Genomic DNA, 27,634 nt, shown 5'->3' on the forward strand with positions numbered 1-27,634 from the left:
CTAGCCAGAGCTGCTGCTGTGTGTGACCACCACCTGCTGAGATAGAGAACATACTGAGGAGTTTCCGGCAGCACATGACCACATATAGGGAGGCAAAAGTTTGCTCTCTATCTCCACCTGCTGGTAGATGGACACAACCCACCAGTCTATGGATTGATCAGCTTGATGATATGGAACAAGTAATATTGATTACAATATACGTAGGAAAATCTTTTGCCCTCTTGTATTAGACCACCATACAGAGAAGACTAATCCTTTTAGAGAGATCACAAGAAGAGGTGGATTTTTGTGCCACCGTACTGGTCTCTTTGTATTTCTTCAACATAAAGAAGCTTTGCTAAGACTTTATTTGAAACAATCTGCTTCAGTTACTTTTATGGGAGAAAAGATTCAGATATTTGGGAAAACAAAAAAGCTGTGAAAACAATCCACTAACATCTTAATTTCAGGAAATCACTCAAGACCAGCTTATTCGGAAAGGCCTACCCCAAGGATCCAACGCAAGTCCCTATATTCTGCAACACAGCAAATTAATGGACCGTATTGACCACTTTTACCCTTATACCCTGTTTTTTTTTTTAATCTCCCTGTCCTCTACACTTTGTTATTTGTATAGTTACCGGATTGGTGACTGCCTTTACGTTTTGATGTTAGCCACATTGAGCCTGCAAATTGGTAGGAAAATGTGGGGTACTAATGTGTTAAATAAATAAATATTTCCTGATGTTTCCATATGGACACAGGGAAGAAGGAAGAAGTTTCTGTCTATGCGACAGGAAGCTTTGCATTTGGGTGCCTCTCTTCTAAGTACCACTTGTCCTCCACCTATGAAAACAATTCAACTGTATTTAAATATCCCTCTAGAGGCAGTGTCTCATAATTTAAACCCTAAAACCCTGTCTGATGTATTGAGAAACTAAAATTCTATTAGTTTTGACATCACTTCAGTAAGGCCTATACACAATCCCTCCATTGCAAAACTCTATAAACAAACTTGTGCAAAAATATACCAAGAACCTTACCACATTATAATAGCACTAACTGTCAGGACTCAAAGATCTACAACCTCATACGTGAAAAGGCAGAACTGTAAATATTACACTAGGCCCTAAAAATACCTATTCACTATCTAGTGGGAAGAGGAAGAAGAAAATTCTATCAAGATCTCTACACAGATACCACATGCTAGTATAATCCTCTGGTAAAATGGGTTTGAGAATTTCCTCAGGGTTGTTTCCCCGAAAATAAGACAGACAGTGTCTTATATTAAGTTTTGCTCCCAAAGATGCGCTAGGTCTTATTTTCGGGGAAACACGGTAACAAGATTGGAATATTGCAGTTCTTTACTCCAAAGCTTACCTCAATATCAGCTGCAGAGGCTACAAGCTATTCAAAATACCGTACTACAGTAAAATTGCAGCTTCTTAGAGAAAATGCCACTGCAACTTTTAGCAGTAGCTTCCTAGAATTTCAGCAGCCTTTTTAATTTCACAGCAGCAGGACAAGAAGTCAGCATTAAGTAAATTAAGGGGAAGCCTTGATACAGCTTGGTGAAACATGAGTTGGCACAACAATCCCCCTACAATGAAAAAGAAGGAGACTGAGCAATACAGTGCACAGAATCTCCATTTACCTACCGTAAGATAAGTACAGCATTCTAAGTAAGCTTAGTCCTTAGGGTTCCTAATACCCCCTTCTCCCCATGTACCTTCTGTTGGGACACTCACCCAGTTTTAAAGATGTCAGGAGGCTGCCGAACGTCTGTGGGGAAGGGCAGCGGCGGCTTGACTTCAGCCTTTCCCTTCAATGTCCCGCCCTCGCGGAAACAGGAAATACCTCATCAGAGGAAGGCGGGACACTGACGGGAGAGGCTGGACTCGAGCTGCCGCAGTGACTTAAAATAACAGCTGAGCTTTAAACGCAGGGCGGCGTGTCCAGAACGGAATGGAAGGTAATATGTCAGGGAGTTGAGGGTGGGCTCAGCCGGGAGGCGGAAGATACAATTTGGAGCTAGGTCTTACTTTCGGGGGAGGCCTTATATTTAGCAATTCAGCAAAACCTCTACTAGGTCTTATTTTCAGGGGATGTCTTATTTTCGGGGAAACAGGGTATCTAGCTTCACAGGTGGGGGAGGGGGAGAGGAGAAAGAACAGCCCAGCCCAGAGAAAGAAATAGCAAAGAGTATGTGACAATGGGTGTCATACTTGGGGTACAGTTGATAGGTTATAAAAGGAATAGGATTAGGGAGCATATGGTCTTTGGTTGCCTTCATCCTCTCCAGGACCCATGAGGAGAGGGGGGTATCCTTATCAGGCCCAATAACCTAAAGCTGATCAAAGAGGTAGCTGCTAAAAGCTGTAACTGTGAGGAGTGGTCCAGGTGAGTGGGTAGAAAGGGTTAAACCCTCCCCCTTCCTGCCCAGGAGCAGAACAGGAGAGCCTGTCAAGGTTGCCAGATGGGCGGTTTTCCGCGACCCGCTGCGGGAAATTTCTGACCGCTGCGGGTTGTGTTTTTTTGGGCTGCTTTTTTTTTGCCGAGCGTTTTTTTTTTCTCCGCTGGCTGTGGTTTGTTTGGGGGGGGGGGGTGGTTAGTGACGTTGGGGAAGTGGTTAATGATGCCAGGGGAGGGGCTGGTGATGGCGGGGGTGGAGCTGACAGCAGGGGTGTGAAAGTTTGGGCGGGTTTTGGAACTGGTTAATTGGCAACACTGGAGCCTGTTTGTTGCCAGAGGTAGCAGCTCATGGAAGTGCACCTCTGGAGAAAGGATAGAGAGGGAGGTCTGGTCCTGAGTGAGTCCAGTGGGTAAATGCCCAGTGAACCAGCTTGCCATAGAAGAAATGGGAAGCTACAGCCTTGGATTATTCTGTCTCAAAGGTTGGAGGACTGGTTGGAAGTGTAAATATGTAAATACCTTAGGATTTGTAGATAGACTTATTTAATTTAGTAGTTGGAACTTTATACCAAAAGTCTTGGTTTGGAACAAAAACTTCTTTTAGCAAAGTGAACTATTTTGATATAAAAGAAACTTTTTTTTTTTTTTTTACAAGAAAAGTATGAAGTTTGGGTATCTGCCTGTTTAAGCATTCCAGTAAAATTACTGCATTTTGTTATAAACCCTGGAGTGGAGAGTTTCTTTGGAGTGCAAGTAAAGTTACTTTACTCTCAGACTGATAAAGGGAAATAAAGTGCGGCTTAAAACCCTATGGCCTACTGAGATCAAGACCGGCCCCAGCCTGAGCCCAGCTCAGTAAAATAAAACTTTTGTTTGTGGCCCTGAGCCAAACAGCTAGCTGGTGCCCAGAACTGTGTGATGAGACCAAGGTTACACTAGCAGAATACCGCAACTTGGTCATGCCTGTGTAACATCATGAGAATTTCTGCAGCAAGTCTGTGCACAGTTCAAGTTAGTGCCTTCCATTACTGGCCTATGCAGCTCTGAAAGCCATTAGGGGAGGTTGCCTGCATTCTATTCCAGCACTCATCTCTAGGCCTCTATCCTTGACTTGATAGACAACTTGGAGCCAATTTCTGTTGTGGCCTTTCTGTGAACCTGTTGTTTTTTTCCTGTTATCTGCACCTGCCGGGGAATCACATGTTCCCACTAGAAATTTCCAGAGAGGAACAGCACTAAGGGGAATAGTGTAGAATCCTCTGAAAAATTAAGGAAGGATAGGAGCGGTTTTGTGGGTCTGGAGGCAGCAGTTACCTCCCCCCATGTGTTATAAGTTCCCTTCTTGCCTACCAAATTTGTCTTGGGTTCCATCTGCTGCCTTTGACCCATGCAAAGAGGGAGATCCCTCCTGTCCAGCCTGAAATTCTGAATGCAGAATCAGCCTGCTGTACTCGGAGCTGGCACTAAAAGGCAATTACTAAAGAAGCAAGGAACAAGGGACAAGTAACAGACCCGAAACCCGGTTGCTGGCTTGTTTTAATGGGAAGATATGGGGAACTCTCTCACCCCTGTTTAGTCCAGGAAAAGGAGAAAGGATTTATTCTGGGTATCTGCTGTGTCATCCAGTCAAATCCTGCAACTCCTTAGCAGGCAGGAGGAGAAAAAAAAAAAGAACTATTCCCTAACATCCTTTGAAGCAGAGCCACAGTGTGTCATCTAGATACCAAGGAGCCTGTGTTACCAACTAATTGAATTTTGATAACTATTAACCATATTAATTATTCCATCAAGTGAACTGTGCAAGCCAAGCCCAGTCCTCACCTATCTGGTGAGTAGGTTGACGTAACAAGGAGAATAAGTATGCAATTTTGTAGTACTGGCGGAGAGGAGTATATCTACTGTATATAGTTGGCCAGCTGTGTTGAAATGTTGGAAACTGTACCCTCATCAATTTAAGGACAGTAAAATCTCTGGTTTCAGCAAAAGAACCTCCACCACTGTGTGAAGTCTGGTGCTGCCCTGGTCCCAACAAATAAATAATAGTGTGCACCCGTTATCTAGACAGCTGCATAGACCACATCAACCAGGGGGTTACATATGGAAAACACATGACACAACAAATATGACACAAGGGACCAGAGATCAATAAGAGAGATGAAGGCAAAAAACTGAACTAGAAACCTCAAATTGTCAGACTCTGCATACAGCAATACTAGAAAAATTGAAACAAATGGAAAAAACATCAGAGATGCTCATTTTCAAAGACCAACATATTCCAATTTATAAATTCAGAATAAAATGCTTTTTTTTTCTACCTTTATCTTGAGTATTTTATTTTTTCTGTCGATCACAGCATACTCCTCGATACCCTGTCCTCACTTGGATTCCAGGGCTCTGTCCTTTCCTGGTTCTCTTCCTACCTCTCCCTCTGCACCTTCAGTGTTCACTCTGGTGGATCCTCTTCTACTTCTATCCCTCTGCCTGTCGGCGTACCACAGGGTTCTGTTCTTGGTCCCCTCCTCTTTTCTATCTACACTTCTTCCCTTGGTTCATTAATCTCATCCCATGGGCTTTTCCTATCATCTCTATGCTGATGACTCTCAAATCATCCCCTGATATCTCACCTTGCATCCAAACCAAAGTTTCAGCGTGCTTGTCTGTCATTGCTGTTTGGATGTCTCAACGCCACCTGAAATTAAACATGACCAAAACCGAGCTTCTCATTTTCCCCCCACACCCACCTCCCCACTCCCTCCGTTTTCTATTTCTGTTGATGGCTCTCTCATTCGCCCTGTCTCCTCAGCTCGAAACCTTGGGGTCATCTTTGACTCTTCTCTCTCCTTCTCTGCTCATATCCAGCAGATCGCCAAGACCTGTCGTTTCTTTCTTTACAACATCCGTAAAATCCGCCCCTTTCTTTCCGAGCACTCTACCAAAACCCTCATCCACACCCTTGTCACCTCTCGCTTAGACTACTGCAATCTGCTTCTTGCTGGCCTCCCACTTAGTCACCTCTCCCCTCGGTTCAAAACTCTGCTGCCCGTCTCGTCTTCAGCCAGGGTCGCTTTACTCATACTACCCCTCTCCTCAAGTCACTTCACTGGCTCCCTATCCGTTTTTGCATCCTGTTCAAACTTCTTCTATTAATCTATAAATGTACTCACTCTGCTGCTCCCCAGTATCTCTCCACACTCGTCCTTCCCTACACCCCTTCCCGTGAACTCCGCTCCATGGATAAATCCTTCTTATCTGTTCCCTTCTCCACTACTGCCAACTCCAGACTTCCTGCCTTCTGTCTTGCTGCACCCTACGCCTGGAATAAACTTCCTGAGCCCCTACGTCTTGCCCCATCCTTGGCCACCTTTAAATCTAGACTGAAAGCCCACCTCTTTAACATTGCTTTTGACTCGTAACCACTCGCCTCCACCTACCCTCCTCTCCTCCTTCCTGTACACATTAATTGATTTGATTACTTTATTTTTTGTCTATTAGATTGTAAGCTCTTTGAGCAGGGACTTTCTTCTATGTTTGTGCAGCGCTGCGTATGCCTTGTAGAGCTATAGAAATGCTAAATAGTAGTAGTAGTAGTAGCAGCAGCTTTGGTCCCAGTGTCTTTTCTGCATTTCTCTTTTTTTCTCGTCTTCAGAATGTCTCCTGACATTTCTTCTCTCTACATGTCCACCATACTCCTCCTGAGTCCTCATCCATCCTGTCCATCTTCCCTCTGTATCCCTGCTACTATCCTTCCTCCAGTTTCAGCATCTTCCCTCTGTGTCCCAATCCAGCCCTTATATTCAACATTTCCTCTGTGTGTCTTTATCTTGCCCTGTCCTGCATCCCCCCCCCCCCCCATTTCATAAGTACATAAGTAGTGCCATACTGGGAAAGACCAAAGGTCCATCTAGCCCAGCATCCTGTCACCGACAGTGGCCAATCCAGGTCAAGGGCACCTGGCACGCTCCCCAAACGTAAAAACATTTCCTTATCCTTTCTCCTTCCACACCTAAGATTTGTGTTCTTTTTCCTGTCCCCCTCTTCTTCCCATGCACCCCATCCTGGGGCTAGTATCTCTCTCCTCTCCCCCCCCCCCCCCCAGTTTAGTATGGCCCTTTCCTTGGTCTCTAGCATCTCTCCCCCTCTCTTCCCTCCGCTCTCTCCCCCACAGCTGGAATCAGCACTGATGCCATAGAAAGGGAGCAGCCCTCGTACAGAGTTATCAAATGGCTCCAGAAAAAAAAAAAAAAAAGGTAACAGATTGAGCCAGTCTGGATTTTACTTCCAATGGAAGTAAAACCCGGACTGGTTCAATCTGTTCTCTTTTTTCTGGAGCCACTTGTAGCACAAACACTTCTCGAGTATCAGCAGTGCCGATGACCCAGGGCTCCCTGCATCGTGTTTTGAAAGGCACCAATGTTGGCAATTCTTCACCTTCACTTGACACATGACCTCGGTGCAAACTGTCTTAGAAGCGCCAAAGTTTCTCACACTGGGCTCTCTGCTTTTTTTTAGTCCTTTTCAAACAGACAACACAATTAGAGGCTTAGGCATGACAAACACTAATTATGGGGGTCAGACCCAGAAATGACTCTATTGCACCTAGAACACTGCTTAAAAATCACAATGATTTTTGTGACATTGTGGGAAAAACAGCCACTACAAAATAAAATGGCTCAATCATAAGAGAAGAAGAGATCTCTGAAGTAAAAGAAAAAACTAGCCTGACTGGTGCTCAGGCCTAAGCAGGCCTCAGGAGATGCACAAAAAACAAACTGTCAAAAACCGTAAGCAAATAAAAGAGGATATGGAGAATGACAAAGAAGTAAAAATTGTGAAGAAAAAAAATCCATATACCACGAGGGAAGGCATGCTAAAAAAATTTTTTTTGAAGTTTGACATGCTGAGGAGCTCACACAGAACGTGACTTCTCTGCTGCATGGAAAAACAAAACTGCTGGTTCCGTATGCTCACTCGTGCATGTGCCGTGCGATGCTGCCAAAGGTTTCTTACAGTAAAATTAAAGAACGCTGGATAGTATCAACACTGGGTTCTGTTGTATAACATCACCCATATGTGTCCTCAGAGAACTTATTGTCCTTTGTGAAGTCTTCTGGCTCATCAAGAATAGTTCCTCTTCTTTATCTCCAATTCTCCTCGACATCATCAATAACAGTCTGTCTAAAGATACAGTCCCTCTGTCTTGGGAGCAATTTATTATTAAGCCATATCTAAAAAAGCTTGGTCGTGACCCTTCTCTCCCTGCTATTTTTGTCTGACTGCCAATTTGCCTTTTCTGGCTAAGCTTACGGAAAAGGCAGCCTACCAGCAGGTTATTGAATTCTGGACCTTACAAGGTGTTTTTCACCCTAGGTTAATCTGGGTTTCAGGAAGGACATAATTCTGAGATGATATTGTTTGGGCTTAGGTAGGACTATGTTGCTTATTCAACTAGATTGGAGTTCTGCCTTTGATTTGGTGGCCCATTCATTTCTGTTACTTTACCTTCATGAAATTGGTCTACATAGCTTTGCTTTGAACTGGTTTCATTCCTATTTTAACTTTTACACACACCAACCAGGTAGCACATGGCACCTCTAAGTCTGTTCGGATCCCCCTTTCTTGTGTAGTCCCCTATGGTTCTGTTCTTGCCCCCACTCTTTTTATTTGCTTTCCTTGCTCTATGGAGGTCAGCAAGAGGAGAAACTGAGAATCAGTCAATTTATTTAAGCAGATGAAATTTGAGATACCAGATATCATGGGCAATAATGAGTTGAATGTCAAGATAACTTATCTCAGTCTTCAGCAGATTTCTTCTTGGAGGCTCAGCACAAACTGGTCCATAACCCAAAGAAAGCAGAGGCGTTTTACTTCTCTTGGTCTGCCCTGCCCTGATTTCACCTAGTGATGAACTCCATCTCAATCTCCTTCAAGGATGCTGGTTACTTCCTGGTGGTTCTCAGTGACAACCCTCTATCTTTTTATGTGTTCATCTCATGCATGATACAGAGATCATTTGTTGTCCTTAAGAAAATTACATCTTTGAGGGCTATTATAAAGAACAAAATTACAGAACATATTCAAACGCTTGGATTAATGAGACAAAGCAAACATGGATTTAGTGAAGGGAAATCTTGCCTCACCAATCTATTACATGGTCCTTGAAGAAGTGAACAAACGTGGATAAAAGTGAGCTGGTCGATATTGTGTATCTGGATTTTCAAAAGCCATTTGACAAAGTACCTCATAAAAGACTCCAGAGGAAATTGTAGAGTCATGGGATAGAAGGCAGAGTTATATTGTGGATTAAAAACTGATTAAGAGAGAGAAAACAGAGTAGGGTTAAATGGTCAGTATTCCTAATGGAAGGGTAGATAATGTTGTTCCCAGGGTCTGTGCTGGGGCTGATGCTTTTTAACATATTTATAAATGATCTAGACATGGGAGCAACTAGTGAGGTAATTAAATTTGCTGATGACACAAAGTTAGTCAAAGTTCTTAAATTGCAAGAGGATTGTGAAAAATTACAAGAGGATCTTATGAGACTGGGCATCCAAATGGCAGATGATGTTTAATGTGAGCAAGTGCAAAGTGATGCATGTGGGAAAGAGGAACCCAAATTATAGCTACGAAATGCAAGGTTTTATAGTAGGAGTCACCGACCAGGACAGGGATCTAGGTGTCATTATTGATGATATGTTAAAACCCTCTACTCAGTGTGTGGCGGCAGCTAAGAAAACAAATAGAACGTTAGGCATTATAAGGAAAGAAATGAAAAACAAAAATGAGGACACTATAATGCCTTTGTATCACTCCATGGTGCAAGCTCACCTCGAATACTGTGTGCAATTCTGGTTGCCGCATCTCAAAAAAGACATAGAGGCATATTTTCAAAGCACTTAGCCTCCCAAAGATCCATAGGTTTCTATGGAACTTTGGAAGGCTAAGTGCTTTGAAAATGAGCCAGTTAGTGGAATTAGAAAAGTTATAGAGAGAAGGGTGACAAAAACGTTAAAGGGGATGGGATAACTTCCTTATGAGGAAAGGCTAAAGCGGCTAGGGCTCTTCAGCTTGGAGAAAAAGCGGCTGAGGAGAGATATGATAGAGGTCTATAAAATAATGAGTGAATGGGTAGACGTGAATCACTTGTTTACTCTTTCCAAAAATACTAGGAGGCACGCAATGAAGCTACAAAGTAGTAAATTTGAAACAAATCCGAGAAAATATTTGTTCACTCAACATGTAATTAAACTCTGGAATTTGTTGCCAGAGAATGTAGTAAAAGCAGTTAGCTTAGTGGGGTTTAAAAAATGTTTAGATAGCTTCCTGAAAGAAAAGTCCATAAGCCATTATTAAAATGGACTTGGAGAAAATCCACTGCTTTTTTCTAGCATAAAGCAGCATAAAATGTATTGTACTGTTTTGGGATCTTGCCAGGTACATGTAACCTGGATTGGCCACTGTTGGAAACAGGATGCTGGGCTTGATGAACCTTTGGTCTGTCCTAGTATGGCAATACTTATGTTCTTTAGATGAGAAAGTATTAAAGATACTCTTTTCATGATTTAATATTGAACCAACTTGAATACTGCAATTCTTGTCACACTGTCCATTGTATGCTACTTGCAGGCTTCAGTTTGTTCAAAATACAGCTGTGAAACTGATTTATGGTGATGAAACCATGTTACTCCTCTCTTGCATGTCCAACACTGGCTCCCACTTATCGTGTTCATTACAAAATTCTGATTTTGTCTCACAAACTTTACACTACAGGCTTGTCATTTTACTTCTGCTCACTGTTTGTGCCTTATACACCAGGTTGGGCACTGTGTTCTTCCAATGCCAGCCTATGTGCTTTTCCTCCACACACTTTGCTAGTTAGCTTCTTCTCATTTCCTGGCTTTTAGTTTTATTGCCCCTTACCTGTGGAATCAGCTTTCTCCTACTCTTCATACTGAGTCCTCTTTGCAGAAACTTAAGGTGGCATCGAAAACATGGTTTTTCAACAGAGGTTTCTCCTGAAGTTCCAGTTCTGTGCATTCTGCTCTTACTTTCCTTTTTCTCTCTCTGTTGGGTTAGTTACCCCTTCCAATTCGCTCTGATGCGTCCTGCCTTTCAGCTTGACTTTTGGATATTTTTGTTGTCCTATTCACCTTCCCTTCCTCGTTTTCATTGCTGGGTTTGTTCACCACTTACATCCTTGTGCTATAAAGGCGGTATATCAAATGCCAAAATAAATAAAATTTAGGGATCCTTCTACTAAGCTGCACTAAAGCAGCTAGAATAGGTTTTACCATGTGGTAAGTGTGTTAGCATAGACATACACTAATGGCTAAAACAAGCCAGCATGGTAAAAGACCTGCACTAGCTCCTCAATGTGAATTGGGGTGAATTGTGGGCAGAGCAGAAGAGTGGCTGACTAACAGCTAATGCATGGGCTGGTGTTGTGCACTAGCTGTCATGACTGTCTACAGTGTGGCTGCAGTTAATGCCATCTCAAAGTGAGATTAAAGTGCAGTTACAGTACCAGAAGCCCAGTAGGTACAGCCACATCCCTGGGAAGGTTAATTCCTGACAGGCTCCGTTCTGATCATAACCCTTCCCCCCCCCACACACACACACACACACTCAAGATTCCCCCCTCTAACTGCCCATGACCGGAACTCCCCACCTTCACCCTGGTTACACAATCACACAATCCATGGTATCTAATGCATGTGGCAGGAACGGTCCCCCTCCACTCTTAACCCAGGGCTTGACTGGGGAAGGAGTGGGGAGGGGGGGACATCCCTGCACATATACTTCCTACCAGGGAATGTGTGGATAAGCGACCAGGGAAGGTCAGCAGGTGACAGGGTGTGCATTTCTTTTTTTTTTGAGGGGAGGAATGGAGGGACTGAGTTCAGGAGAAAGATCAGAGTGGGCTTATTGCTGTTCTTCCCTCTACTGCAGCCCACCCAAGCGTAAACAGGAAGTTGCAATCAGAGTTTGAGAGAGCTTCAGAGCTTTACTTGCTGATGGGCTGCATTGGTAATAGTTTGACGAGACTGGAAGGGAGCTTGGCAAATGCAGCACAGTTAGGTGGTAAGTGCAGTGTGTGTACTGTGCTCACTTTCTTCCAGCCTCCAGTCTTTAAAAAATAATTCTTATATGCCTCACAGGAAGGGAGAAGAGGTGGATAGGGTTCCCTAAAAACTTCCACCTCTCCACCTCTCCACCTGGGACACCTCTCCTCCGCTGCACCCCACACCCTCCCTGCAGATAGCTCCTCTCTACCACATCCACGACATCCTCCCTGCAGACCTAGCTCAATACATTACATCACCACCCTATGCCCTCACTCTGCACCTGACAGCCCTCTCCTTGGTCCCTTACACACATACACCCTGCCTCAACCCCCTGTTGCACCACAGCCCCAGACATCCCACATTGACATGTCATATACATACTTCCATGGCAGCACCAACATAAAGAAGCTCTTATTCCCACACCTTAGATATCTCACCCACAGCATATATCCCACCAGTAATCCCTTCCACCCACCCACCCACCCTCCCTAAAACTCCAGATCCATGCACACTCCCATCCTTGATATCCATCCACAGATGCCTCTATTTCCCCAGAGATTTCCCTCTTCTGCTCTGTAACTAGAACTCTGATAGGGACGAATGACTGGCCTCCACTACCATGGTATTAGAGGCCTATTATCCCTCTATTACATTTTTTTTTCTCTCTCTCTGGGACCCATTCTTTTGGGGATTTTTTTTATATCTTTATTTTTGCTACAGCAGAAGGCAAAACAATTATAAGTTTATCTGGATAGCGTGGATGCACTGTCATGTACTAACATTTTTACTGTACTAAGTGCCTGCCCTAAGCAGTAACTGCAGGGCAGATGCTGAGTACCCTTGAAAAAATAACTGGACAAAGAACTTTGCTCCCAAGTGGTGGATAATGCAAAAAATCCTATCACACTTAAACAGGCCTCTTAGTGCACCAAAATACCCCTTTCTCTCCTCATCATCAAAGAAACCTGGCAGCCCCACTCCACCCCCCCCCCCCCCCCCCCACCATACACATACACTGACTCTCAAACGATATCCTACAGCTGGGTCCTTTCACTAAGGTGTGCTGAAAAATGGCCAGCGGTAGTGTAGACCCGTGTTTGGGGTGCGCGCAGAATTATTTTTTAGCGCACCTACAAAAAATTCCTTTTTTTTTTTTTGCCGAAAAAGGACGTGCGGCAAAATGAAGATTGTCGCGCATCCATTTTGGTTCTGAGACCTTACTGCAAGCCAATGACCTAGCGGTAAGGTCTCACGTGGTAACAGGGCAGTAATGGTCTACGCACGAAGCTGCCGCGCACCAGAAAATAAAAAATAGTTTTCAGGCGCACGTAGCAGACACACGCCAAAACTGAAATTAGCGCAAGGGCCACACAGTAACTGGGTGGTAACTCAAATTTGGTGCGTGTTGCGCACGCGCCCCCTATCTGTATCTCCCGTTTAAGAAAGCACACATGCATTGAAATTCCCAATGATTGTTCTGCTTCTTCTATATTGTTAGCCACATCGAACCTTGTGGTATATGCAGACTACAAGACTATTTTGTACTGTATTGTATACATACTACATCACCTTCATGTCTGCAACAACATGCATCACAAATACTGCATCCCTCTATTACATGTACATGCTTAAAATTTCTTTAAAAAGAACAAAAGGTTAGAGTCGGAATGGATTCAAACAGCAGCAAGTAAACATCAGATTTTTCCCTCATTTCCGATAGCATTACTTACACCTGCAAATTAGCAGCCCTACAATTGTTCCAATACACACGTCTCTAGCAGATGACTTCCGGTGAGAAACAGTACATTGCTATTCTATATTCTAATAAAACTGTCTGCATTTTTAACAAGAAATGAAAAACTCTGCTGATTGCAGGACTGGAGGCAATAACTCCTGTACACATCAATTAATTTTATGCAAGGGGCAGGTTCAACCAACCAAATACTAATCTTTAAAAGTGAAGAAAAACAGGTTTAATTATTTTGTGTAACTAATATACAACTAAAAAGTAACAAATACCTAAGAGCCATCTCAGTGAACTGGCAAAGACTGCCTGCATGTTTCTCTTTACCCAAAAGATCCAGCTCGACCAGCACTCTGACCATTAAAACTGGGGACAACAAAAAGAACAGTCCAGTTTCCATTCCACCTCCTCACTTTCTAATGGAACTCCTTCCAGTCACTTCTCCATGGAAAAGTGCTGGCAGAAGAAATGGAAAATGGAGAAGTCATCATAATTATGAACAGACAAGAAATATTTCTGTAGCTCATTGGCAGAAATAAAACTATCACTCTCCACTCCCAACAGTGTCCACTGCAAAACAACTGCCTCATTAAATCTCCACACTAAGATTAATATTCCACAGCAGCACTGCATTTCCAACATGCTACTCTATAAAAACGCATATTTAATGGTAATAAAAGGACAAAGCTTATATACAGAAGAAAAACTATAAAATCAATTTGGCAGGGTACAGCAATGCAGAGACCCTGCTGAACAGTTTTAAGGAAATGGATCATACTTTTGTAATACTATGAACAAAACTCTAGCTTAGTTGCCTTGTGTCCTACAGTGGAGCCATCCACGCACAACACACAAAGGATATAGGAAAAGCATTTTTAAGAAGTCCCTTGAACTCATAAAATATTATCGGACAAAAAAATAAAAAGCTTTCTGGCATTTCCTTATTCTACATTTAAAATTAGGTTTTTAAGGAGGTATATAGCAGTCTCTGGGCTCCTTTTGCAAAGCTACACTACCGATTAGCGGCGCATTGAATGTAAAAACGTCTATGTGAATAGAATAGGCTTATTCGCATTCAGCGCACCAGTAATCGGTAGTGCAGCTTTGTAAAAAGGAGCCCACTAATTCTTAAGCTTTACTCAAGAAACTTTCCAGGGAAAAAAAAGTCAATATTCTCCTACTAACCAACTGATGGTAGTTTAAGGAGTTTGTAAAGGTGGGTGTGGGGTTGGGGGCGGGCAGGCTATTTTGTTTGCTGTAAAAATTTCCCAAAAGCTATCAAGCCTGCTTAAAAAACGATGCAAGAAAGAAAAATCAACCTGATGCCAGAAGGTTAAAAACAAAACAGCCAAACATTTAGATAAAAGTGGCACCTATCCACCTGATTGCTAAAGCAAATGAGAATGTGCACATGAACAGTATGCATAGAAAAAAAAGATGAACAAAAACCCTTGTTCTAGGTCAGCTACAAGCACATCTGATCTGACCAGGCAGGAATAGATGCATTTGTAATGTAAGTGAAAGGATGCACTTACTTTTCAAATGACCTTGCTGCCCACTACGATTCATTTCAGTACCAAGCCAGCATCTTACTTTACTCAGGAAAAAAAAAAAATCATTACTACCACCAAGACTGGATGAAATTACAGCCTCCAACTCACCACAACCAACAAGAGAGATCGCCCCTAGATTAGACAGAGTGGCTACAGAAAAAGTAATTTCTTGGAATAAACGCAGAAAATGGAAAAAAAAATTCACGTCTGGCAAAGTTGTCTTTAGCTTAAAGCTGACTTAATGGTTTTGCATTTAGAAGAGCCAGTGTAACAGCAATATTCCTAGTGAAAGGAAGTGTAAGTAGTAACAATATTTTTTCTAACACTAGCTAAAAAAAGAAAGTGGGATTTGAAAAGCACAATCAGTCAAATAATGAAAAGTTTTAGTGAAAACTTCCATTGTCTTCTCTGAATTACCCTCCCATTAAAGACATTCAAAACTCATCTGTCCTCAATGATTTTCACCAAAAGGCACATAATGGAAGAAATGCTTCCAAAAAAGTGATCATCCCATTTATAAGATCAAGTCTAGTACCATGGAAGTTACTGTCACTAAACACTAAATAACTGAGACATCACTAAGGAGTCATTTTACTGCAATGTGGACAAATCTGACCTTAGCACTTCTAACACATTATTTTCCTGCATGCTGAGCCCAGATTTAGAGGCCCTTTTACTGCACGGCAACCCGGAACTACTGCCAGCCCAATGTGAGCGTGCCATTTCTGGTGCTATGGAAAATAATTCCGCAATTTCTAGCATGGCGCTAACACCGGCAGTAATCAGTTACTGCTGGGTTACCGCAGGCGCCCTTACCACCACCCCAATGGGCTGTGTTGAGTCCCCCCTCACATGGCCACGTGATAAGAATAATGTTACCGCATGGCCATGTCGTTTTAGAGGCTTTTCACCCGCTGCGATAAAAAGGGCCCTGGCACGCAGCAAAAACGGCCCCCGCCGCTACTGCAGGACCCTTTTTACCGCAGCTTGGTAAAAAGACCTCTTAATGTGAAACTTTGTAAGGCATGTCTTTTATTTATTTTGCAGGACATGTGCTGTCATGAGCGCACATTACCTGCAAAAAATGTACGCAGGATCACTTACCGCTTCCTGTTTAGAAGGCACCAAGTACTACTGCGTTAACCAGTTAGCGTGCACTAACCCTAATGCGCTAGCTGGATAATATAGGAACGCCCACTTTCTGCCCATGACATGTCCCTCCCAAAAATATTTTCAAAAAAAATACATAACACACAGGATACCGCATGCTAAAATACTGCAAAATGTTTTGACGTGGTTAAGGGCTTACCATCTTTTAGTACAAGGGCCCCTAAATTAAATTAGTTAGCTGGAGAGATATACCAGTGCCATTATTGAAACAGTTTCTGCATCACATGTTGATAAGTGCTAGCACTGTCTTTACTTTTATGTCAGAATATATGTATCCTGACATAAAAGTAAGCAATATGCAAAAAAACAAGGTTGTTTTCATACTAGGCTTCCTTCTTTAGAAAAAATATTAAACATTTATAAAACTTCTATAAAAAAGCAAAAAAAGAAAAGACGAGGTGGGAAAATGTGGGATACAAATGCAACAAATAAATAAATAAATATAAAAACATACACTGAAATTTCGGCATCAGGAATATAAGCACATTTTCAACACTAACTTTCCCTCAATATTCTAACACCATAAAGGAGATGACAAGATGCAATTTTTTTACCCAAACACTCCTCCCCCAGTCCTTTAATTTAATGCACATCAGTCCTAACGTTTGGTAACATGTTTACTTCTCACTATTCACCAGAAATAATAGCCATTTTCTTTAAATTAAAAAAAGTTGGGGACAGCAAGGGACTACATATGCAATGGAGGGAAATTTTTAAAAAAGGTTACTATCGGCAACCTGGCAGAAAATCACCACTGAGTAATCTGACAGTAAAGGCTAAAGTATCAAATGCACAAAGAAAAACAACTTTTACCAATGATAAAAATCCAAAATGAAAAAGGGAGGCATGTTACATCAGCAGATTTTTGTTGAGCTGTCGTATATCCCAGAATTTACCTGAATATAGTTTGGGGGGCTAGAGGCAACACAACGATCTCACTGCTATAATGAAGTGAACACTAATGAAGAAATGCAACGTTACCAGGGTGCACGGTCGTCTGTCCTACACTTGCTTGCTGGTCCTCTGTCTCATTTTCTTCTACTGTCAACATAAAAAGATAAAAGAAAAAAAAGTTAGGTGGGCGACCAGAATGAATCATCATCAACTCTATGCTGTCATTTATAAAAAGGAGTAACAGTGCCTCATTAACAAAAGCGCTTCTTCATCCTGAACCCTTAATCCTAACATATATTGCACATTTTAGTTTATAAATAAATGCAAGATAAAAGACAACTGTACTTTGAGCTTCATTTCTAAAAAAATACTTTTAAAATAGTAAAAATGTTTGGTGATAGGAGTGATAAACCAATTTGGTTATGACTTAAGAGTAAAACAGATTTATAGGCAGGCAAAGTTTTTGTTGTTTTTTTTTTATAATGGTTGTGCGATTTGTATAAATCATTCCTTCCAAAAGAAAAACAAAACACAGCGCAGAAAAATTGCTTAAGTGCTATTCTCTAAGCTGTGCCTAAAGTTAGGCACAATTTATAAAATAGCATTTAAGTGCAGGGGTTATGAGTGAGTTTAGGAACATCCATTTGCACCAATGACCTTGCCTAAATTTAGATGCAGAACCTCCTTATTCTATATTTGTGCACACAACTGAAATCCACACCCAATTTCTACCCTAACACCCACAACACTCACATTTCCATACCCCCTTTTCCAGGATGTGCATAAAATTTAGGCATGATCACACGCCTAAATTTATGCACATGTTAATTCATCTCAATTAGCACCAATAATTGCTTCTTAAAAAGCCAACTATTGGCACTAATTGGCTTATTCAATTAAATTGCACACGCAATTGGACACATCCAAATTTGTATGCACAATTTTGGGCAACTTATGGAATTTGGGGGCTTGTCTGAAAAGTTAATTGCTAATACAATAAACTTTCACAACATGACCCTTCATCATCTGCTTGAGTACCCAGAGAGCTAAACATGCAACAACTATATTGTTTCAATGAACAATGTAAAAGGAAAAAGGAAGGAGAACACAAGTATAAGTGGAAATGCAAAAAAACTAGTAACAATTAAATAACCCAAAAAAAGGACACTAAAAGACAAAGAGGCATCAGATGAATATGTAATAGGCTATCGGACCTCTTATAGCCCCAGTTATTTCAGATCCTAGCTCCTCTCAGATGCATCAATCACTTGCCTCAAAGTTTTCAGCGCTTATTATAAGATTTTTACATTTTTACAAATTTTTTTTATTCAAAATTAATTGTGATGTAATATAAAAGCACCAAAGAAAAGCAAAATATGATAAAGTACCAGTGGCTACTTATATCAAACCGCAAACCATGGTGACAACGCTGTAGAAATCTTCAAAAGGCTCCCTACGTCCTACACATTGAAAGGAGGCATTTCGGTCTAACCCAACCTGCTTCGGGGGATCAGGGCAGAGCCGCAAACACAAAATTTTCAGGGATCACTAACGAGCCATATCATGGCAAACTGCTGAATGAAAACGCCCCCAATTTAAACCTCTTGAAAATGAATGATGCCACCACCTAACACAATTTGGTTTTCTAAAAAAAAAGAAAAAAGCAGGCCCTTTAGGTACAGCTCCTGATTACATGATAAGTCTGATGTGAAAACCTTCTGTGACCAGATGTAAAAGTGAAGCAACTTTTAAACATTCTTTTCACTGTTCACCTGAATTCCTTTTTAATCACGCCGGCGAAATCAAAATCCGAAATGACGAAAGTGAGCACCAAAACTTTAAGGGAGAAAAAATCTCGACCGAGGCCGAAAAGAGGCCTACCCCGACGACGAAAGAAAACTTACCGGGGCAAAATCTGAAAAATATGGGAAGGGGCAAACGAAACCCGAGAGGGCTTCCGGAGCACTTCCCAAGCAGTTTGGATTTTCCGAAGAAAACACGTCGAAAAAGGACGCGCGAGGTCGACTTTCCGGGGCTCGACACGGCGAAAACACGACCGTACCGAGTGCGGACGAAAGAAGACTGGCCGGCTCGAGCCGGTTTCGGGCGGGAAGACGGCCGCGCATGCGCGGTGCGCGCGGGCGCGCGAGGGCTAGCAAAGGACTTTGCTAGTGAAGATTCCGATTGGAGGGGCTGCCGTGGACGTCACCCATCAGTGAGAACAAGCAGCCTGCTTGTCCTCGGAGAATAACCAATTAACTAGGCAGATTTTTAAAGCAAATGTATGAATCCATTTTCATGACTATTTGCTGTGGATAGCATAACCCTCAAGTCTAGAGTTTTCAATGACCACATTTGGGAAACATTGCTCTAAGTAATGAAAGGAAAACTCAAGAGAAAAAGAAATAATTCAATAAATACATTGTATAAAGGGCAAGCACTGAATATATTTTTCTAGAAAATAAAGGTTATATTGCTACACTATGTCCTCCTACAGCTTAACTTATAGCTCAGTCCACGCAGGAAAAAAGTGTCCTTTTGGCAAGGGAGAATAGATCATGGCTCACTAAAGATCACCAAGAAAACCCACTAATATCAAAAAATGACCACTGCAACAAAAAAATGGAAGGAAAACCCTCAAAGAGCTCCAAAATCATAAATGATCCAATGAGCTAGAAGGATCCAAAAAGACCTCTTACTCTTTCATCATCGGCATAAAAACCTCCCATAAAAAAAATGTATGGTCACTTATGAATACTCATCAAATAGATATATCAGTATCTATAGAGAGTAAACTGACAGACACTAAGGGTCCAAAAACATGTTCGTGTCCAGAGCTCACGATTAAAGCCCAGCTGAAAACCGACAGCTGCTAATGATGGCCAGCGTTTTGCTATACTTCCACAGGGTCCACGGCGGCAGGATACTTTAGGCACAGCATTCATCATCTATCCACTCTTCTTTCATTCATATGTTTGTGTAATCTACACCCATTTTGTGTTTGTTTATAGCAGATTTATCCCATGAGCCTAACTGCTACTTCTAGATCCCAGCATGGAGCGATATCCCAATCATTGCACAACAGCAGCAACTCTCACTTTTAGAGCACTCGCAACCTTTCCTTCCAGCTCGAGGAGTAAGATATAAGAATTGAATGTAGGCCTCTTACAGGACTGTGCACAGTACTGACATTTACTCATGGAGTATGCCTGTTACCTACTATTTAAAAAAACAGGAAAGGTGCCCGATTTAACACCTCTTGAAGCTGGCTATAGATGTGCATTTGAGCGCGTGTATTCAAGTTTGTTAGTATACCTTAATAAAAACTAGTAAAAAAAGGCCCGTTTCTGGAGCCAATGAAACGGGCGCTAGCAAGGCTTTCCTCTGGCCCCCCCCACCCAACGCACCTCCGTTGTTAGTGACGGCATTGCGCCGCCGTGGCCGCCGTCGATGTGTGACTCTGGCCCCCCCCACCCAACGCACCTTCGTCGTCAGCGGGTGGCCCATTGCGCCGCCCTGGCCGCCATCAATGTGAGTGAATTGCTCCGCCCTCAATGTCATAACGTTTGACGCAAGGGCGGGGCCCCGAGACTGTGATTTTCGTGGCTTCAAAGCTTCGAACTTACGAACCTTAGCTTCAGTGACGTCAGACAATAGAACGTTGAGGGTGAGTTTTATATATATATAGATTACACACATTAATTTGATTTTGCGCACTAAGAGTCCCTTTTACTAAGCCACATTAGTGATTCCCAGTGCGGCAAATGCGACAAACCCATAGGAATTGAATGCGCTTCATTGTATTTGGCATGTGGAAATCACTAGGGTGGCTTAGTAAAAGGAGCCCTAATTGATTTGAATGCATTAAGAAGCTCTAATACTTTTTTTTCAGATCTTAAGATAAATGAATAAAATGAACCAAAAAGAAACATCTGAAGTCTGCAAATGACGTGAAACCTCTATGCCTGTGCACATCCCTAAAGCTAGCATAGCTCTTCTACTTAAAAAGCGGATAACATGAGGACAACAGTCAGTCATTTAGGTTTTTTCCAGCATGCACGCTCACCTGTTTAAGGGAGACAAGGTAAAATTATGTATAATCATACCTGATAATTTTCTTTCCATTAATCATAGCTGATCAATCCATAGACTGGTGGGTTGTGTCCATCTACCAGCAGGTGGAGATAGAGAGCAAACTTTTGCCTCCCTATATGTGGTCATGTGCTGCCGGAAACTCCTCAGTATGTCGATATCAAAGCTCCATCCGCAGGACTCAGCACTTAGAGAATTACACCCACGAAGGGACACTCTGCCCAGCTCACCACCGCCGAAACGGGGGAGGGGAATCCGTCCAGCTCATCCCCGCGGAGCGGGGGAGGGACACCACACCCGCCGATGCGGGGGGATCTGGCTTATCCTGCAACCGCAACCGCGGGAGGAGCTGACTGACCCTAACACCGCCGAAGCGGGAGGGGTACAAAACTGCCCTACAGCCGCACGAAGCGGGAGGGAGTGCCGGCAGAATTTTAAGTCTCAATCCAGCCCCGTAAAACGGAGGGGAGAGGAATGCAGCAGCTCACTGTAACACAAACTCGTCTTAACTCTTGAAGAATCCAAGTGAAAAAACTTGAACACGAAGTCTTTCTGAAGTAACTGAAGACTAAACTTGAACCTGAAATGCAACCAGAATAAAAATAATACAGATATCTGGGAGGGGCTATGGATTGATCAGCTATGATTAATGGAAAGAAAATTATCAGGTATGATTATACATAATTTTACCTTCCATATCATCAAGCTGATCAATCCATAGACTGGTGGGATGTACCGAAGCAGTACTCACCCAGGGCGGGACATAGAAATCCCTGACCGCAACACTGAAGCTCCAAACCGGGCCTCCGCCCGAGCAGCCACAGTCAAGCGGTAATGCTTGGAGAATGTATGGGCCGAAGCCCAAGTTGCCGCCTTGCATATCTCTTCCAAGGAGACGGAACCGGCCTCTGCCATCGAGGCCGCCTGAGCTCTTGTAGAGTGAGCCTTCAGCTGGATAGGCGGCACCTTCCCCGCGGCCACATAAGCCGCTGCAATGGCTTCCTTGACCCATCTTGCCACTGTAGGCTTAGCAGCCTGCAGACCCCTACGAGGACCTGTATACAGGACAAACAGATGATCCGATTTCCGGAAATCATTGGTCACTTCCAAGTATCTGATGATGACTCGTCTCACATCCAGATATTTAAGAGCAGAGTACTCCTCTGGGTAGTCCTCCCTACGAAAGGAAGGGAGACATAGCTGCTGATTCACATGGAAGCGAGAAACAATCTTGGGCAGGAAGGAAGGCACTGTGCGAATAGTCACTCCTGCCTCAGTGAACTGTAGAAAAGGCTCTCGACACGAGAGCGCCTGGAGCTCGGAAACTCTTCTGGCTGAAGTGATAGCCACCAAAAAGACTGCTTTCAACGTCAGGTCTTTCAGAGATGCCCTTGACAAGGGTTCAAACGGCGGCTTCTGCAATGCTCTTAGCACCAGGTTGAGATTCCACGCAGGCACCACTGAGTGCAGAGGAGGGCACAGGTGATTAACCCCCTTGAGAAAGCGCACCACATCTGGCTGCGAAGCCAGGGAAGCACCCTTCAGGCGGCCCCTGAAGCAAGCCAGAGCCGCTACCTGGACCTTAAGGGAACTGAGCGACAGGCCTTTGTCCAGACCTTCTTGCAGGAACGTCAACACTGAAGAAATTGGAGCAGTGAAAGGAGAAAGAGAGCCTGCTTCACACCACGCTGCAAAGATACGCCAAACCCTGGCGTAAGCAGTAGAAGTAGAGCGTTTCCTCGCTCTCAGCATAGTGGCGATGACCTTGTCTGAGAAGCCCTTCTTCCTCAGACGCTGCCGCTCAATAGCCAGGCCGTAAGACCAAAGGGGGAGGGATCCTCCATCACCACGGGACCCTGATGTAACAGGCCCTGCTCCACTGGCAACCGCAGAGGATCGTCGACTGAGAGCCTGATCAAGTCCGCATACCAGGGACGCCTGGGCCAATCCGGACCCACCAGGATTATCCTGCCGGGATGCTTTGCCACCCGGTCTAGTACCCTGCCCAACATGGGCCAGGGCGGGAACACATAGAGAAGCTCTTGTGTCGGCCATTGTTGGAGAAGAGCATCTACTCCCAGGGATCGAGGGTCCCGTCCTCTGCTGAAGAAGCGCGGCACTTGGCAATTGGCCGATGACGCCATCAGATCTAGGCTCGGCTGGCCCCAGCGCTTCGTGATGTCCAAGAACGCCTGAGCAGATAGCTGCCACTCTCCGGGCTCCAAGGTATGGCGACTGAGAAAGTCCGCCTTGACATTCATGACTCCGGCAATGTGGGCCGCTGACAGCTGTTCCAGGTTCGCTTCCGCCCACTGGCATAGACTCATAGCTTCCCTGGCTAGAGGGGCGCTCTTGGTACCTCCCTGGCGGTTGACATAGGCCACAGCCGTGGCATTGTCCGACAGGACCCGTACAGGCTTGAACACCAGTACCGGGATGAACTCCAAAAGCGCCAACCGAATGGCTCTGAGTTCCAGGAGGTTGATAGACCACTTTGCCTCTGCAGGAGACCAGAGCCCCTGCGCTGTCCTTCCCAAGCAGTGGGCTCCCCAGCCCGATAACGAGGCGTCCGTCGTGACGACAATCCACTCTGGGGACACCAGAGGCATTCCCGCAGACAACTTGTCTGTCTGCATCCACCAGCTCAGCGCCTTGCGCACTGCTGGATCCAAGGGAAGACGCACAGCATAATCCTCCGACATCGGAGTCCAGCGCTGCAGCAGAGAGTGTTGTAGTGGTCTCATATGAGCCCTGGCCCAGGGCACTACTTCCATCGTGGCCGTCATAGAGCCCAACAGCTGCACATAGTCCCAAGCCCGAAGAGGAGAGGCTACTAGGAACTGGTCCACCTGAGCCTGAAGCTTGACAATCCGATTGTCTGGCAGGAACACTCTGCCCACTTGGGTGTCGAATCGAACTCCCAGATACTCCAGGGACTGAGTCGGGCGCAGCTGGCTCTTCTCCCAGTTGATGATCCATCCCAGGGAGCTCAAAAGAGCAACTACCCGGTCCACAGCTTTGCCGCACTCTGCATAAGAGGGGGCTCGGATCAACCAGTCGTCCAGATAAGGATGGACTTGTACTCCTTCCTTTCGCAGGAAGGCCGCTATGACCACCATTACCTTGGAAAAGGTCCGCGGAGCAGTAGCCAACCCGAACGGGAGGGCTCTGAACTGGAAGTGTCGGCCCAGGACTGCAAAACGCAGAAAGCGTTGATGAGGAGGCCAGATGGGAATATGCAGGTACGCTTCCTTGATGTCCAAGGATGCCAGGTACTCCCCTGCCTTCACTGCCGCTATAACAGAGCGGAGAGTCTCCATGCGAAAGTGCCGCACTTTCAAGGCCCGATTGACCCCTTTGAGGTCGAGGATAGGCCGGACCGAACCTCCTTTCTTTGGTACCACAAAGTAAATGGAGTAACGCCCCTTGCCAAGCTGACTTTCTGGCACCGGAACGACCGCACCCAGGCGGATCAGATTGTCCAAAGTCTGCTGCACTGCCACAGCTTTGACCGGAGACTTGCAGGGAGAGAGTACAAACCCGTCTCTTAAGGGTCGGCAGAACTCCAGCTTGTAGCCGTCTCTGATGACTTCCAGCACCCAAGCGTCTGAAGTTATTGTGGTCCACTCGCCCAGAAACGAGGACAGCCGTCCTCCAATCTGCACTGGGGCGTGGACCAATACCCCGTCATTGGGTACGAGACCCTGGGGGAGGACCGGAGGGAGCACCTCCGGGACGGCGGTCTCTGCGAAAGGAATGCTGCTTGGGGGAGAAATTCCTCTTAAAGGAAGTGGGGGCAGAAGCACCCGACCTGCCCGGGCGGTACCGACGGGCTTCCTGAAACCGTCCTCTGGAGGTACCGGGACGAGCACTCGCCCGAGCCCTGACCTCCGGCAACTTCTTGCCCTTAGACGTGCCGAGATCAGTCACGATTTTGTCCAGCTCGACCCCAAAGAGCAGCTTGCCTTTAAAAGGCAATCTAGCCAGGCGGGATTTTGAGGCGTGGTCAGCAGACCAATGTTTCAGCCAAAGCCACCGCCGCGCAGAGACAGTCTGAGCCATGCCTTTAGCTGAGGCTCTCAAGACATCATACAGCAAGTCTGCCAAATAGGCTAAGCCCGATTCCAGGGCTGGCCAATCATTCCTCAAGAAATGATCCGAGGGGGAAGCCCGCTGCACCATAGTCAGGCACGCCCTGGCCACATAGGAGCCGCAAACTGAGGCCTGCAAACTTAAAGCAGCCGCCTCAAAGGACGACCTTAAAGCCGCCTCCAATCTCCTGTCTTGGGCGTCCTTTAGGGCCGTGCCACCTTCCACCGGCAATGCCGTTTTCTTAGTCACCGCAGTGATTAAAGAATCCACGGTAGGCCACAGATAGGCCTCACGTTCACTCACAGCCAAAGGATAGAGGCGGGACATAGCCCTAGCCACTTTAAGGCTCGCTTCTGGGACATCCCATTGAGCCGAAATTAAGGTGTGCATGGCATCATGCACGTGGAAGGTTCTAGGCGGGCGCTTAGTCCCCAGCATAATGGCAGAGCCAACAGGGGCTGAGGGAGAGACGTCCTCCGGAGAGGATATCTTCAAAGTGTCCATGGCCTGTAACAACAGGTTGGGCAAATCCTCCGGGCGAAAAAGCCGCGCTGCAGAGGGGTCATCCGCTCCATCCGAGCGGGGATCCGTCTCCACCAAGGAATCCGCAAAGGACCGTTGGGAGACCTCAGACACGCTGCCCTCATCTACATCGGAGGAGACAAATTCCTCCAAGGCCTGGGAATCAACCCGAGGGCGTTTACCTCTGGGAACCTCAACCTCTTTACCAGAGGAGGGAGCGGGGGCAGCGTTGTGCATGAGGAAGGCCCGATGCAGCAGCAAAACAAACTCGGGGGAGAAACCCCCCAGACTGTGCACCTCCGCAGCCTGGGCAACAGCCCTAGGCGCGCTCTCAACCGGCGCTCGCAATAGCGGGGGAGAGACATGCTGCGCATCCAAAATGGCGTCCGGCGCGAAACTCCGCGAAGGAGCCGCGCGGGAAGAACGGCTCTTAACTTTAGCCGCTTCTGTGCCGTCGCCCAAATTAAGGGCGTTCATGGCATTAATGTCTCCAACCTCAAGGGTGGCCCAAGAAGAAGCCGTCCGAGCCGCGTGGCCGGCCAAGATGGCGGAGGCGAGGAGCGGGGGATGGGCGTTTATGGCGGGAAAAACCGCCACGCCGGAGGAAGGACCGGGACATGCATCGGTCGCGAAACTGTCACCCACCAAGGGCGAATCCGGCTTGAAGACCCCCGCATCCCCTCTAGAAGCGCTCGAGCGACCCGGGGAGCGACCCTTTGCGCCCTCGCCCTCCGACGCCATGAGCCACGAGGAGAAGAATCGGGGAACCCCCGCCCGCTATAAAAAGGTAAAATTACCTGCTGTCCGCTCCGAGTTGTAACGACCTGGTGTCTCAGTGAGTAGCTGCAATAGACGCTTAAATAAACGTCGAAATAAACGCCTTTAAGGCCGTTCAAAATTTTTTTTTTTTTTTTTTTTTTTTTTTTTTTTAACGGAGCCAGCGGGAGGGGGGAGAAAAGGAGGGACCTGGCACCACCAGGTTTGCACTTGCTCAAAAGAGCCCTCAACCCCAGGCACTCAACAAAACCTAAAAATTAGGCTTGGAGGCCTAGCCAGAGCTGCTGCTGTGTGTGACCACCACCTGCTGAGATAGAGAACATACTGAGGAGTTTCCGGCAGCACATGACCACATATAGGGAGGCAAAAGTTTGCTCTCTATCTCCACCTGCTGGTAGATGGACACAACCCACCAGTCTATGGATTGATCAGCTTGATGATATGGAAATGCCCATTACAAATGGCCGATATTAACCTCATGACTTTTAAGCTGCTGTCTTGTAGAATAAAAGCTTATATGTGTAAAACGGAATAAAAAAAATCCCATTGTATATGAAACTGAAAAATCAAACTACAGCAGAGAAGGAGCAGCACAGTGGCTAAAGCAGCAGTTTCAAGAAGCAAGGAAGCTAGGATTCAAATCCTATAACTGCCAATGATGCTCCTTGTGACCTCAAGTCACATAATCCTCCACCGTCTTCATGACAAAACAAGTAAATTTATATCCATTAAAGCATACCAGTCAATGAGGACTTTAGATTGTAAGCCCTCTGGAAAGGGAAATACCTAATTATTGTACCTGCCTGAAACTCACCTTGATTTACCAATGAACAAGGCATGAGCTAAATGTGATTAATAAATAATTCAATTCCTCTGATGGAAAAAAAATTCCATTTTAGCATCATTCTCAACACAGCACATTATTCAGCAACCACCACAAAATATGAAGACTGTCAAGAATCCACTATAGACAAGAGCCCTTCTGACATCCTGAAAACAAGATGAGGCATTTTTGACCTCCTCCTAAACAGGAAAAACTTTGGAGTCATCATCATTCTAAACCAGAAGCAATTCTAGGCCTCCTTAAGACTCGAAGTCTTTCAGATCAAAAAGAAATATGAAATGGAAATAAGGCCCCCTGGACAAAACTGAAATACTTTGACCTAAACATGTATTCATGTTCATCATCATTCTTAACCAAAGTTACTGCTACAGCTCTTATAGAACGGCAAGGTGCACATGGGGCAGACAGGTCACACAGTAAGACCACTTGTCATTAAAATTAACAAAACAGAAGTGATATACCAGGCTTGGCCAATTGCTTATGTGTCACAAGA

At 44.9% G+C, this 27,634-nt stretch overlaps 1 protein-coding gene across 1 annotated transcript in view; it reads right to left on the bottom strand.

Moving 5' to 3' along the window:
* The window catches only part of ZNF521 (zinc finger protein 521), a 765,169-nt gene that overhangs the window by 710,509 nt on the left and 27,026 nt on the right, over nt 1–27,634 (bottom strand). The window contains 1 exon segment of the mRNA XM_030213661.1: nt 16,902–16,961. Coding sequence (XP_030069521.1) covers nt 16,902–16,961 — 60 coding nt within the window.

Source organism: Microcaecilia unicolor, chromosome 1 (assembly GCF_901765095.1).
Source record: "Microcaecilia unicolor chromosome 1, aMicUni1.1, whole genome shotgun sequence".
NCBI classification, from domain to species: Eukaryota; Metazoa; Chordata; class Amphibia; order Gymnophiona; family Siphonopidae; genus Microcaecilia; species Microcaecilia unicolor.